Here is a 14,972-nt window from a genome sequence, read left to right as displayed (position 1 = left end):
AAGAGTAAGACCCACGATTGCTATCTAAAAAATAAAGGGCAATATTTGATACATTCTCTTTATATAATTTTCTTGCTTTCTGTTGATATAAGTATCGCTAAACTGCGCAGTCTGTACTTGTCTGTACTCTATCCGTCCTCATATTTTAGGTAGTACTGCCGTAAACATGGCGAGACGGATAATGTTTACAAATAGTAACTACAGTGCAACCCTTACAATGGCCCCTTTAAAGGAAGTTCATGAGCTTTGTTTCATACCTAGTAGTACATTCCATAGCCAGGCGAGTTTCAAATGTTCAATTATAGATATCGGGTATATTTTTCAGACTGGTAGAGTTAGACTGACGTTGTTCTAAATTGGAACACAGTGAATCAATCCTTCCAAGAATGTAAGTGTGCGGTAGTCTTTTGAGTTTACGATAGATGTATCGTATGATATGTTTTTCAGTTCAACCAGACCTCGTCTTCAAAATTACTTAGATCTAACGTATATTTTCTTTAAATGTGATATTTAGAGTTCTATAAAAGTACAGAGATGCTAAGTTATATTATTTTATTCCATAATATTGTAAGAAGTAATAGGGATTGCTGAGACTTCCCACTGGTCAGACGTAAGATTCAGCGAGAATGTGGGATATGTTTATGAAACAATGGTTAAAAAGTAACATAAACGAGAAAAAGGGAATAATTTTTTTTAGATGTTTAAAGTTTAATGTTATGATTTCAAGTAAATTTATCATAAATCTTTCCCAGATTCCATTGCTCTAAACCTTCACAAATTACACAAGGAAAACGGGTCCATCTGTCTGCGCTCTCTCTATTCTTGAGGATGTCAACATAGATCAAGTCGTTGTAAACATGGCGGAGAGAAGACGGAGAAGAAAGGTACAAAGTGGGGAAGATTCGGAGGAATTATCCGATGATTCAGACGAGGAGCGTCTTCCTGGTCAGCGAAAGTCTCTTGCGGTAAGTAGATTCCTTACGTTAAGTTACTCTCCGAATAGACCCCGGTATAACGTGTTACCAGCCTGTTGAAGAACGTAGGAAAGGCGGGGCCGGTGGTACATTGATGGAAGGTTTCTAGTGATTTGTGCTTCATTCGTCGATTACGGGACCTTCGACGAAGATTTTCTGGTTTGCGGCATTTCTGAAAAATTGGTTATTTCTGGGTCCATACATTTTGAAAGGATCATCAACTGTACTGTTGTAGGATAAGCTGTGGCTTTGTGGTAGCTAACTCGCCAATGGTGGGCTGTGGTTGGGTAACAAATAATAGACTATCCTAGTAATTCTGAGTGAAATTTTGTGTATTGTAATAAGGCTGTTGCGAAATAAACTTGTAACAGGTTAGTTATCGGTGTGCTGGATGCTATCGGTAAGATGGTCTAGCCTAGGGCTCAGTAGGCAGCCCTTCACGAAGGATAAGGGAACGTGATCAGCAAAATTTTAACTTTATATTACAGAAATAAATCTATGTCTCATGATTCTACCCTTATAACAATTGATTAAATGAAACAAGAACACATCAGGCCTTCAGTAAATAACGACACAAGTCAGGGAATTAGCATACTCATATGAACTCTTATCACAACGACACATTTGGTAAGCTTGACATAATGAACTTTAACCCCCAATCCAATTAGTTACAACACATAGTAGCAATGATTTAGCCGGAAGCACTGAAACTATATAAATCGCGTCTTACCTCTAGTATGGTCTGGAAGGGAAGGGCGAAACATCTTTGCACCTGCCAATTCACCTATGCCGTGATGACTTAGGCATTTTTGCTACTCATACATTGCACAATCAATCTTTTAACGTAATCGATCTAGCATAAAATACACAATAAAATGAAATATTCCAGAGGTTCCCTGGATTCTGTCAAAGGCAGACTTGAAAAACACACATAAAGGCAGTGCATATGAGAAAGAACCATTGCATTTTGCTGCCCACTTTCTTCTTTCTGACTTCAGTTGCAGAACCGCGGCAGATTTTAGTCTTGATAAAATGGTGCACACATTTTTTTTACAACAAAGACCATGCTTATTAAGCATCACTTAGCCCTAATTTCATATATAGCATTGGCTTATCCAACAAATTTAGGTGACTTCTTTGGGACCATGTGTTTTTGGATGTATGAAAACCAAAGTAAGATATATTGCACAGTAATTCTAAGGGCGAGCTCTGCAAAGCGATTGGGTATTGCATGTTAATGACATTTTATTCATAAATTGAAATATTGTTAGAAGTTTAGCATCTTGTTTTTTTTTTAAGTTTTTATACTGAAAAGCTCAGGGGGATGCCAGGTTTAGGACCAGCCCCCTTGTGCATTAACATTAAAACATAAAAGAGTAAATTTATGTTAATTTGGTAAGTTTCTCAAATTATCTCACCAGTACTACATCATATATACATTGTTTTGTATATTTTTCAGTCTAAAACTTTCATTCACAATATGTCAGTGCAGAAGCCTTCCTTATAATTATCTAATTTACAAGCTAGGAAGATAGGAAGTAGTACTTGTGAATCACAATCCAGTCAGTCAAATAAGTTTATAGCTTATTCTAGTCAATAATAAAAATCATCCAAAAACTTTTAAGGAACCAAGATACAGCAAGGATGATATGTTTGTAGAAGGATGGCTGTGGGTGGCTTAGTGAACGAAATTAGCTTAACTCTACAATAGTTTTGATGCTAGCCTAATTTTGAAGTAGAAACGTAGTGAAAAGTGCATTTTTGCTGGATGATACAGGTTAGTATCATCATTCCACAAAAAGTATTATCAGCAGCACTGCTATTCGTAAATCAGTATTTATAATGAAATGCTGTGATATATTTGATATGTGTTTCATATCTAACGACAATGAAACTTGGTTCAGTGACATACAAGTAGAAACTTAGACTAAACTGACTTGCATTTGTGATAGCTTGTGAATGTGTAAAAAGTATCTGGACCACACATTCCTTCCTTAATATTACCTATTAACATGAGAAGAAACAAACATTTGTCTTATTCAGTTTGTGTTTAAATTCACCCTGTTTAAAATACACAGGTTTACTGTTGTAAGTCATACAGGTTATACATGCTGCCATTGTTGTAGGTATGCATTGCACCCACCAGTCAATAGCATAAGAAGCCATTTTAATATGCCAACTTTCACAGTTTATTATCAGTCTGGGAGAAAAATGATGCATAATCAAACTTGGGGCTATTGATTGGGCTAGAATGTTCATAAGAAACATTGCATTGTTGTACATTGCATTGTTGTCCATTGCAGAACCACTCACAGAAATCAGAATGGATGAGTGTAAACACGTCTTCTGGGCATATCATAGAATTGATTTCTACTGGCTAAAGTTATGGCTTGGTGTATGACTCTTGTTAACCTGTGGATGAGATTGGTTTGATTTGAAAATTCTGCAGCCTACAGTTCAGGTGATTGACAAGCCATCTAACATGCTTGAAAAGAATTAAGGATAGATTGGTGTGTGGCTACTGTTCACATCAATGACAGAGTTTGGAAAATTCCAGCTCATGAGTACATGCAAAAAAAAAAAAAAAAGCAACCTGCTGATGTTCTACATAATACTACCCTCAAGGGCAGGCTAACTTGGCCTAGAATAAATTAAGAGGCAAAGTACGGGGATATAGCCCAACATAACCTAACCTTGGTTGCAAAAGAATGATTGCCTGGTCATTTGAATGATGCCCCCACTTGACCTGACCAAGACTTAAGGGTTTGTAATCAACCACTGCCCACAGAAATGAAAGTTATATTTATTCAAACTATGTCCGTATATCTATTTCATATTACTGCCTACTTAAGTTATAGACCATTCCAAAACTGAAACATCCAGATACGAAAGTTACCTGTGAAGGTTGTGAAAATCACATAGAAAACTATCAAATACCATAGGTTATTTCATATATTTGAAATTACTTTTTTCCCCATAAAATTAACTTCTCTCTATCACGAATGCCTCCATTTCTGCGCCAGTGAGAAAAATAGTCTGAAGAAGAATGTCTTGGCTGACCAATCAGGTTTGTCGATCTACCTGTCTTCCACCAGTTGGCTCAGGGTTTGAACATCAATTGTTTCTTACTCAGTTCCTGTTACTAATTGTCCTGTGAAGGTCAGATTTATGGTGTCTGAACTTTTGGTTGCAATTGTTCCAGTTGTTTATGGTATTGCACCTTGATTTTTATTTCCTTTTTTTTTTAAGAATGCTTTCTGTTTCTCCATCTTGATTAGGACTTACAAAATTAAGGAAGGTTAGATGCTGCAATAATGAACTTCATGCTAGTCCAGTCAGTGACCACAACGTTTCCATTTTTGTAAGGGTAAAGAATGTAAATTTGAGGATTATTGTGAACAGTGCATGGACTGATCCAGGGAGGTCAAACCATGAAAGAAGAGAAAAGAATAAGATTAATAGGAGTAGGAAGAGGACATAATCTAGAGACTTACAGTTTCTGTTCACCATAAGGTCAGTGTAAAAGTTATTTCTTAGTCTTTTCTTCCCCAATGGGCCTCGCACTCCTGCTTTTCTTCCCCCACCTCCCATTCCTCAACTGTAATCTCTTCCCCTCAAATCTCTTTGTAAAGTTCAGGATTCTTATAATAGGATTTCATTCTTAGAATTATAGTTTTGTGAATTTGAAAGTTTGATTGAAAAACTGTTAGGTTTAGCTGTTACCAGTAAACCCTTCCCCAGTGTGTGCCAGTTTGTGCGCTTTTTCCCTCCTGGAGAAATGGTGATAGTGTTCCCACTCTTCTTTAGCCATTCCTCTGAGATATCTTTTGAGCACCCTTCATCTAGGGAATAAAGGCAGTATATCTAAAGATTTTGTACCCAGTGACTCCTTCATATTGCCATTCCAGTGTGAAGGATTTTTTGTGACTGCCCATTGTTTGCTGAACGATAGATTCAGTAGGATTAAGAATAGTCTTAAGTAAGCCTTTTTTGCAATGGACCAATCACCATTTTCACATAGTTATCTAGAACGCAGTTCCCAATATTTCAGGTACAGTATTGTGACTCTGTTCAGCTCTTGCATTCATCTGTCAGGAGCCTTTCCCTAGCTGCCACTTCCTGGGACAGCAGCAGCCTATGCTGTTTCGTCATTCTTTTGTGCAGTAGGTTACTTCTGTGGCATTCATGCTCCCTTTCTCGTGAGTGTGTTCATTCTTGATGGCATTCAGTCTCATCCCTCTTGTTTTCCCAATCGCCTTCTTGATGGTACAAATGTATTGATCAGTATTGCAATTGGCAAGCTTCTGTCAAGTTGTCTTATGGTGGGAATTCTCTCCAACCTCCGACTTTAAAATGTCATTCCTGACATGTGCAACATAATCAGAATTCTAAGTGTTTACATCCATTTCCATTAATTAATAAGGACTTTGCTGAAGTGGTGCTGCTACCTCTTGAGTGTAATCAGTCTACACTTGATCATGGTTCTCCTCCAGACTAGCTGTTTGTCATTGTCATGCTGGAATTACCTCCTACACCACGAGTTGCCTACCAGACTTGCACCTGTCACCTGTCTCCTGTTATAGAAACATGAACCTGACAAAAACTCAGATGTAAGGCACATTTATACATTCAAGCAGTTTGTCTAATCCATTTGACCAAGTTCTTTGACAATGTATTGATTGGAAGAGGTGTCACACAGTCAAACCAAATTGACATACATCCAACCTCAGTGCAAGTTGTGCAGTTGAGAAGCAAAGATGCCTCTGGATCAAGACATTCATTGCTGTTGGTTGAGTGGCGGCACTAAGGAAAAAGAAAAAAGATCTAAGTGGGCATAAGATTGGTTGTTAAAGAGACCAAATTTCTCATGCACACATGCTTGTTGAAAAAAAAATGACAGCCAAAGGACTGGTGTAATTATGTGCGAATGGACGAGACAGCATATTTAGATCTGCTGAGGCTTGTCACTCCTTTTATTAAGCACCAGGACACAAACATGAGAAAGCCCATTCCTCCTTGTGAGATGTTGAGTACCTCTGCATTTCTTTGCATTTTTTAGCAACAGTTATACCTCCAGATTGAAAGAGCTCTCTCATGGAAAGTCTTGATCCAAAACAAGCATCAATATAAAAATACCACAGAGGAGTATAGACGTCATCAGCCAAACTCCCTGATTGCTTTGAGTTTTCGAGTTTTTTATATTCTTTCCTGAAAGCAGTCTGGAGGTAGTTTATTTTCTTCATAACGTGAGCAACTAGTTTCAAATTCCATCAGTATTTCCTGAAGAGCAGATAACCTCGTGTTACTAGATAGTATATCATTGGCATACGTATTCTTTAGATTCAGCTTAACATAAAGCTCTATGTGTTTTATTTGAGAATAAATTCCAATAAAACTTCCTCCTCATTCCTCTTCATCTTCCTCAATATGCTTACTTGAATATAGTAGATGGTATTTCCAAGCCAAGATCTGAATAGCTACTGAAATTTGATGTTTGCCAATTGTTCAGACAAGCAAAGTGTTTTTGGAAAATTTAGCCCTGCCCACCAAAGTTAGGCCAAGCTGAACTTCTTTCAAACCGTTTTTCAACAGCATTTGCCAACCAAATACCCCTTTCACACAGTCAAATTTCACTTCAAACACTTGTTGGGCAAACTGGGTTGGACAAACCATTTGACTGTGTAAATGCCCCTGTAGAAAAGAGATTTATAATAATTTGCTGAACTGTGTAATTGCTCGAGACTTGAAACCCAAGATCCCTTCTGCTCTTTGCTTAGTCATGATTGGTCTCTTTCCTAGGAAATTAAATTCTGACACTGAAGAACGTAAGACCCCTATTGCATTCAAGAGGCTTTTATAACATTGTTGAGACTTTTGGCCCAAAAGTGACTTCTAAGAGTCCTTCTCTTATCCTGCCTCATTATTTGAGGAGACAAAGGGTGGCTTCTTATGTGACTGGATCTCTTCCGTGTTAGATCTTGTCCCAGATCAAGGATTTAGATTATTTTCCCTACTTGGGAAGTTGCTAAACCTTGTATGTTAGCTAATGTGGTAGTTAAGTAGTATGAGCACCTTTGCTCTTTTATTATCAAATTGGTGTCTGAACAGTAAAAAGCTGCTATCATTTTTGGTTTTACATTTGAAGGTCTTCTGAACTCAGAGATTTTGGAAAAAAAATCCCAATTGATGCCACTTTTGGCATGTTTGGAATCAGCCTGAAGCAGGGCACTATTTGGTGAAGGTATTGAGGGACAGGTATCCAATTCCCTTCCAGTCTCCTTTGCCCTTGTCCCTGTCTCTGATTCACATCCCATCATATTTTCATAATCCAGGGTTTTCAGACTTCTCCAGTGGTGACATAAGTCTACAGCTCTTAATTGTCAACAAATTTTTATTAAAGCAGCTGAGAGGTGGCTCACTGTTTTAGGGCACATGTCCTCTTTGAAAAAATTTGTAGTAGGGCTTCGTCAGACCCCTTACAGTTTTATCTAAAGATGTGATACAGGAGAATCATTTTGGATTCACACTACGTATTCCTGGGCTGTTGGACTATACAGAGACCCTTTTATGGTGGAGTCACTGTCTTTGACTGCTGGAAGGAACCTCCATGGAATCAGGAACCCAGAACTCTCGTTCTATTCTTGTGCTTCTGTAATATGTAGTAATTATTTTTGGGGGAGGGGCCGCTTGCTAGCGAACCATGAGATGGTGGGTTGTAGTCACTCTAGGAAAGTTTGCTACTTATTGTTCATTTTTGGTTTTTGTTGATTTGGAAGGGCTTTCAGCAGTTAGAAAGTACCCTCAACAAGACAGCAGCCATTTACTCAAACAACGTAACAGCCGTCTTCTACATCAGGCATCAGGAATGCAGCCAGTCAGAGAGCCTTTTTACTCTAATAAGGGAGCTGCAAGTTGGGCAGAGGTCACAAGTATTTCTTTTAATTCCCTAATATGTACCAGGCAAGCTCCTGAATGCATTGACTGACCTTTTGAGTTGGAATGACCTAGTTTTATCAAAGTTTCCCTTTAACCTAGACATTACGAAATGCTTTGAGGACTTGGGGGACTCCAATTCTAGATCTCTATGCCACAAGCCTGAACTGCAAACTCCCACTGTACCATAATTCACAGGTGTGGGATGTAGACACTCCAGTTAGAGTGGACTTGTATGCTTTCCCCTGTATGCTTAAGTCGGAAAGTTTTCAACAAACGAAGAAATGTGAATTCACACATGATTTTCATTGTGCCTAGGTGGCCAAGACGAGAATGGTATCCAGACCTCCCTCCTCTCAATGGTAAATACTCCTTGTCTACCTCCTAGAGCAGATCACTAAAACAACCCCACATTTGGCAGTTCCATCAAAAGTCCCTCATGTTTCAATTAATGTAGTTGCTTGGAGGCTGTCAACTGTCTCCTTTGAGCGAGATCCTTCACAGAATCATCTAGGAAGGACCTCCACTAAAGAATTATACTAGCACCAGTTGGGCTATTGTTGATCCTGATGCAGTTCCCGAGGAATATTAACCTGTACCACTCTACGTAGATATCAAATTTTTCATGTTCTCAGATATTCCAGGTATCTGATGGCTGCAAGCAAAAATTGTGCGATTCTATTTTAGCTTCAGTACTATGGTTTGTAGGTGAGGACCTGTAGGAAGCTATCAGAACCTTTGAGATTGAAAAGCTCAGGAATCCAAGTCATAATTTAGCCTGGAATTTGGACATGTTTGAAATACCATTGGAATCGCCTTCTGTAATATGATCTGCGATGATGTCCTTCGTTGCAGACAGTAAGATGGCTACAGCAGTTGCTTCTTACAAGCAAGGATGTTATGGAATTTCTTACAAGGGATATACAGTTCTGTTTTTGTGTTGCATTATTTGAAAGATGTTGAGTTCTATATGAGGACTGCAGAGGTTTGACACCACTCCTATTAGTGGGCTGTGTCTTTTCTTGAATCTTATAAGTACCTTCTTTTCTTTTGATATTTAGGAACTCCAGTCAAGTGTTGGGGAGCAATGGAGTATGTACATGTTTATGTATGGTGAGAGTACCTTCATATCTGTAGGCATTTCTTTTGTTCTGCTTGATACTGGCACAGGGACCTTATCCCCATCCCTAATGAAGCTGATATCATCCATAAGGTACCTACAGCAACTTGTACATGAGGCCCTTGTAGCCTGATGACAGATCTTTCCAGGGTAGCAGTATTGGCTTATGGATTTGTTCCTATCAGCTAAGAATGTGTCCAAGCTTATTGGATTTGCTTGGCTTAATTTCTGTCAGGGGACCTTTGGGAATTCCCTGAACCTAGAGTTACATGTCCTTAATCTTGTTAGAAGCTGTCTTGTACTCTGTCATCTCATCAGAGGAAGAAGCCTCTTCCAGCATGACTTGGGTTATCTCTTTGTCCTAACTAGAAAACCTGACCAAGTGAAAACTTAGTTGGAGAGGATTGAACTGGGTGGTATAAGACATGGGGAACACTTCTTATTCATAGTTAATCAGTGACCTCTTTTTCCCTTCTGGAATCACAGGAACCCAAGATCTTAGTCACTGTGGACCACCAAACCACCGCTCTTGTAATGACTAGTTCTGGATGCGTATGCTTAAGGGGAGAGAGGGGAACGTTACTTAAATAAGGAGATGGAATTTACCTACTGCAACTATTATGTATATATAGTTGCCAATATGCGCAGCTTTTTTTTTTTTTTTTTTTTTCTTTCTCGGGATAAACAATAACAGTTGAAGAGTGATATGAAGTTCAGTTCTGAGTGATTTTAAGATGTGGCTGAAATCATGATCACCATATGTGCCTAATGAGCAGACCCAGCTGGATGAGGTATGTCTAGGATACTTGGAGCAAGTTGTACCGAGGTGATCTTGGTCCTTGGCTAACCTCCATATAAGAATGCCTTGGTTAGTGCTTGCACCTCTGCTTGAAGTACCACAGAAGCGGGCATTCAGGTGATGCTGATCTGTGTTAAGTTGATGAGCTGAATATCTTCTAACTTTTATGGCTACATAGGAGCATGTTGAAGAGGCACTAAAGGCAGGTTATCTAATAAAAATTGCAACCAGGCTGGTTAACGTTGTGGAGGAGGCAGCAGTAGCAGGTGGTAAGGTGTTAGTCTGTACATTAATACATTTTTTATATGTTGTTCAGAGGTGGTAGGAAAGTCAGTTTCGAATCCTGCATTTATTTCACCGGTTCTCATTCCTTTCGTAACATACACTGTGGCCCAGCAATCTTATCAGGTATTCACTGGTAGACATACATTACCAAACCTGTTACATTCCAGGTTGACCACTAAGTGGCATTAAATCACGGACTTTGTACAGTATTACAACCTCGACTAAGTTGGATACGTAGTTCATCATTCCTGATAGCATCTTACTAAAACGGAGTGGTCTTTTTGTATGTCAGTTCCTTCCTACCTCAAATAAGTATTTGGCTTCAGTAAAGCTGCAGTTTGCAGTATGGCAAAATAAACCCAAGTTAAGGAAGGCATTATTTGTTTTATGTAGAATGCATGAACAACATTTGAGTTCCTTGTAATTCGACAGTGCAGCATACTGACAAGAGGTTGCTGAGGTAGACGGGGTATGACCCTGTCTGCTCTTTGATGAGTGGGCCACACCTCCCTGAAATCACAACTGTACATTTTGATATTGTTCCAAACCGTCTGCCAAGGAGATACATAAATAGAAGGGTTTTGCTAAGGTATTTAGTTTGTTTTACTAAACATTAAGCAAAGTTTCATATGAAACATTTGTATGAAGTTTGTATTGATATCAATTATTGACACGGAACAGGTTGCTTTCACAGCCCATTAATATTTATTTTGTTGTCACTAGAGTATAATTAGTCTCTCTCTCTCTCTCTCTCTCTCTCTCTCTCTCTCTCTCTCTCTCTCTCTCTCTCTCTCTCTCTCTATGCAAGGCCGTACATTTGTTTTTACCACTGTACGACTGCTGGCAGTGGTTTTTCAGTTAGGTCAAGTATAGCAAAGGATAGAGTATAATTATCTATTAGCTTATCCCCCCTCCCCACTACACAGACTGTATTTACTATATTTTACACAAGAAATTTTCCGAAAACTCCATTGATGATGCATTGTGTAGGTTTGCATTGATATATAGTCGGACTTTTTGTTTATTGAGAAAATTGGAGATGAATAGCTTAAAAACCACGATTACAGTTTACCTCGAGAGAAAGGGTACTCCTTACTGTGATTCAGTTTTGCCTTAGCATCATGTTTTTGTAAGTTTGCCGAATTGTAACTGATTATCATAATGCCAAGTTTATTATATAATTTACAATATTTTTAAGAATGTTCTCAAATTATTGCAGGGTCTTTCTAAGGTGGAAGCTCTCTCTCTCTCTCTCTCTCTGTTATCTAAGCGCTTGCTTTGCCCAAGTAGAGCAAGCTTCAATCTTTCGTTGATGTTTTTCAGTATAACGCAGTTTATGCAGAGTTAAAACACTACATAGGACCAAGGCTTCCTCGTTTGGTTACACAGTTGGGTGTGGTTTCTCTGGTTCAGGCTAAAGAAAAAAAAAAAAGTAAAAGCCGATCTTTTAGTTGTTGAAATGTTACGTTCTCCTGTAACATCGTATGTGTCTGTATTTATTGCTATTGTTTTTGAGAGAATTAAGGAAAAGAAGTGAGATCACCTGTGCTGTATTTGTTGAACATTTTACGGGGCCCGGGCGTCAATGAACCTCTTTTAATCGCAAAAGAAACCTATTACCTTGTAAGACAGCAGTGGGTTGGTGTTGTCATTGGTAGGTCTTCTTTTTTGTTTGTTCTGCATTTCAGATACTACAAGCGAGGAACAAGCATGCAAAGGGGACGGTAGGTGTGATGGAAGGAGGGGAAGGGTGCTCTGTAAGGGAGCGAGGGAGGAGATTGGCCTGAGGAAATCTTGCTCGGTGAAAGTAGATCAGCTGGGATGCCACAGCGAGCTGCCAGTTGCCGCAATATTAAGAGTGACATCAAGTCCGGCGGTGTTTTGTGTTGGTTGGCGGCCTGTGCTCTCTAGGCAGTCGTTGATTCTGTGTTCCTATTGACTCGAATTAATCACTGGTGGATTGCCATCCTTTTCGGCTCGGAGAGTAGGTGAAATCGAGCCCTAGCGCGAAAAACACACGCCCTTGGTGAGGCAAGGTCTTCGGGAGAACTCGCAACCTTGCCGCGAGACTCCAGTGTGCGTGTGAAAGTGACGGAGGAAAGACCGGCTGGATCAAAGCTGTGGCCCGCGAATCCGACGTGCTTTCTGTAATATTGCCACGTCCCTTGAATGACTATTTCTCATTAGGGATTAAACAGTGAACAGTTGCCGTAAAGATGGTTGTGGCTGCAGTGCCCGACGTGCAGGCACCCGTGAGTGCTGTGCCGGTGGAAGCAGCCCAACAGCAGAATATTGCTCTCCATGCACAGGTAGTGAGGGGCACTCCTGCAGTGCCTCTTTAGACTCTTCTCAATGGGATCGGTTAATAGGCATTTAATTCGCCCTCGCTTAGCGAACAGCGATCAAAGGTCGCGAGTTTCGTTATGTCAAGAGTGATGGATATCGAATTTGGGATGTCTTGTGGACGAATACAATTATAGAGAGAGAATGATGGGGACTTTTTGTGTGTGACGACCACGACAATGTCACTTAGCCTGTGTGATAAAGAGATGTTTAAAAAATGAAACTACGGTTATTGAAATACATTGTAGCTGTGCATTGAGGAGGAGAGTGAATTTGTTTTAAAGTGTGTGTGTGTGCGCGCGTGTGTGTGTGTGTACGTTTGCGTGTGTGCGTGGGAGAGCGCGCTCTTTCTCTGTTGAAGAAGCCCCAGTTGCGCCAAAGATTTTGAAAGGGCTCCGAAATCTGGCGCAAGGACTCAAATACACAAATGTCCAGTCATCTACAAGTCTATATAAAAAAAAATGAAAGTTGCTCTGGATGTCCGTCCACTTGGTGTAGGTTTAGTCGCGGTTGAGAGTACTTATTGTTGACAAATTGGACTAATGAGACTGCATATGCTGCAGATGTGTTGTTTTCTATTTTGCATGCTTAGTAGTCGTTTAGAGGTGTAGCTTGTTGGTATAGTATCTTTTGTTTTATTGTTTAAGTTTGCCACAATAATGAGCTTTAAAGGGAAAGTTGTCTGTCCATGTTTAAGGGATTGGTCAAATGACAAGAATTCTCAAGTCTCGACGTCAGTAAGCTTTTACATTCACCAAAATGGGGGGGAGGGGGTGCTAATTTATACTGATTGAATAATGTGCGTTGTAATGTAAGCTTGATAGTCACGCATTATTTCTTCGTTTTGTAAGTGCTTGATGCCTTAGGAGACGTCAAGCAGACCTGAAGGCCTGGGAATCGTATAAGTTATGTCCAATTACACTTCACATTGTGTTCACGAATAATGACATTGTGTTACGATGTTTGTCTGTGGAAATGGGGACGTGACCTTTATCCATCGTTGTTGACCTTTTACGTAAAAGACGTTGACAACAATTTGCATCAACAGCAGTGTCTCGAAAGAGCTTCCTTATCTGGCGATTTAGGAACGTTCTCAGAAAATCCGGCATCCCCCTCCCCCCCTTTTTTTATTTTTGCGATCGATTCCAGGTTATAGGCATTATCTTTTCGTGCGTCTTATCGAAGAATCCATCAGGCCACTTTGCACGGTCGCACGGAAGGCTCCACACGACGTGCACGACATGCGGCAGGCACGAGTCACTTCCATCGTGAGTGGTCTGATAATTATTTGCGCATTTAACTATGGGGTTCGACATCTGGTCTCGTCATAATAACTCTACAAAATAAGGTGACTCATCGTGACTTCTGCTTTGGCTGGGTTTGCGTGCGCGCGGTCATGCGAGAGCTTACCACTCTCTCTCTCTCTCTCTCTCTCTCTCTCTCTCTCTCTCTCTCTCTCTCTCTCTCTCTCTCTCTCGTATGGTGATGTCATTTACATACATCCATACAAGAAATCATCATACCTGTAATTATATAGTAGAATTTATTTATTATGATTTTTTTGCAGCATACAAGAAATGTTCAAACAAACATAAAATATCAAGACTTTTTTTTCTGTGATATCTGAAGTCATGATCTTTGAGGTTCTCAGTGGATCAAGTTCGCCCTGACCGACATCTCGGAGGAACCATTTTATCGATAATGTGTAGACCCGGTCATTAATCAGGTCTGCCTGACTTTCTTGTCCCGGATGGCTTGTTAATTTCAAGGTTTTCGTGTGCTACACACACACACACACACACACACACACACACAAAACGTATGTGTGTGTGCGTGTGTTTGTTTTCAAACCACGACCGCTCTGTTAATTTGCGTGACCAATCACGTGCAGGATTTATCTACAGCAGGGGACGCTGGCCGTTTTGCAAAATTGATTCCAGCACGCGAAACTCCCTCGATCTGGTTTCCAGGAACGATCAATTCCAGCCAGTCTGTTTCGTGATATCAGAGCCGATCGATTTCATGAGAACAGCAACTTCCCTGATATGTTTCTTGATATTATGTAAAATGCCTCTCATTAGAACCTTAGTTGTCATATTTACCCTCTTTTTAAAAGTTGTTCCCATTTTTTAGATAAAGTAGTTGAAAGAATCGTAATAGTTTCTTGTTCAGTGGTGCCAAGGTCTTATAGGAATAATTCGTGCTCGTTTGGAAGATTATTTCTGTATTTTTTTCCCTCGTTTTCACTTCACAGGCCTTGAGGGCTAAATGATTCGTATGAGACGTTTAGAGAATTAGAGAGCTCAAGGTCAGATGGTGTAACTCGGACTTATAATAACAGACATTAAAAGTTTCTCTCTCTCTCTCTCTCTCTCTCTCTCTCTCTCTCTCTCTCTCTCTCTCTCTCTCTCTCTCTCTCTCTCTCTCTCTCTCTCTCAGTTTTGAAAAGTGGGTCGTGGTGTTGGGGTTCATTAATTGAAGAATTACATGCGGTTTGAAGGGTGTAAATGTTACATGT

At 39.8% G+C, this 14,972-nt stretch overlaps 1 protein-coding gene across 1 annotated transcript in view; it reads left to right on the top strand.

Annotated features, from left to right (window-relative positions):
- The first annotated feature begins 807 nt into the window (after positions 1-807).
- LOC135214815 (protein CASC3-like) overlaps positions 808-14,972 on the top strand; it is a 44,641-nt gene continuing 30,476 nt past the window's right edge. The window contains 1 exon segment of the mRNA XM_064249194.1: positions 808-965. Coding sequence (XP_064105264.1) covers positions 858-965 — 108 coding nt within the window. The 5' untranslated portion in view covers positions 808-857.

The sequence above is a fragment of the Macrobrachium nipponense genome, chromosome 46, assembly GCF_015104395.2.
Source record: "Macrobrachium nipponense isolate FS-2020 chromosome 46, ASM1510439v2, whole genome shotgun sequence".
NCBI classification, from domain to species: domain Eukaryota; kingdom Metazoa; phylum Arthropoda; class Malacostraca; order Decapoda; family Palaemonidae; genus Macrobrachium; species Macrobrachium nipponense.
Note: the sequence above shows the minus strand (reverse complement) of the source record. Positions and strands in the feature narration are given on the sequence as shown.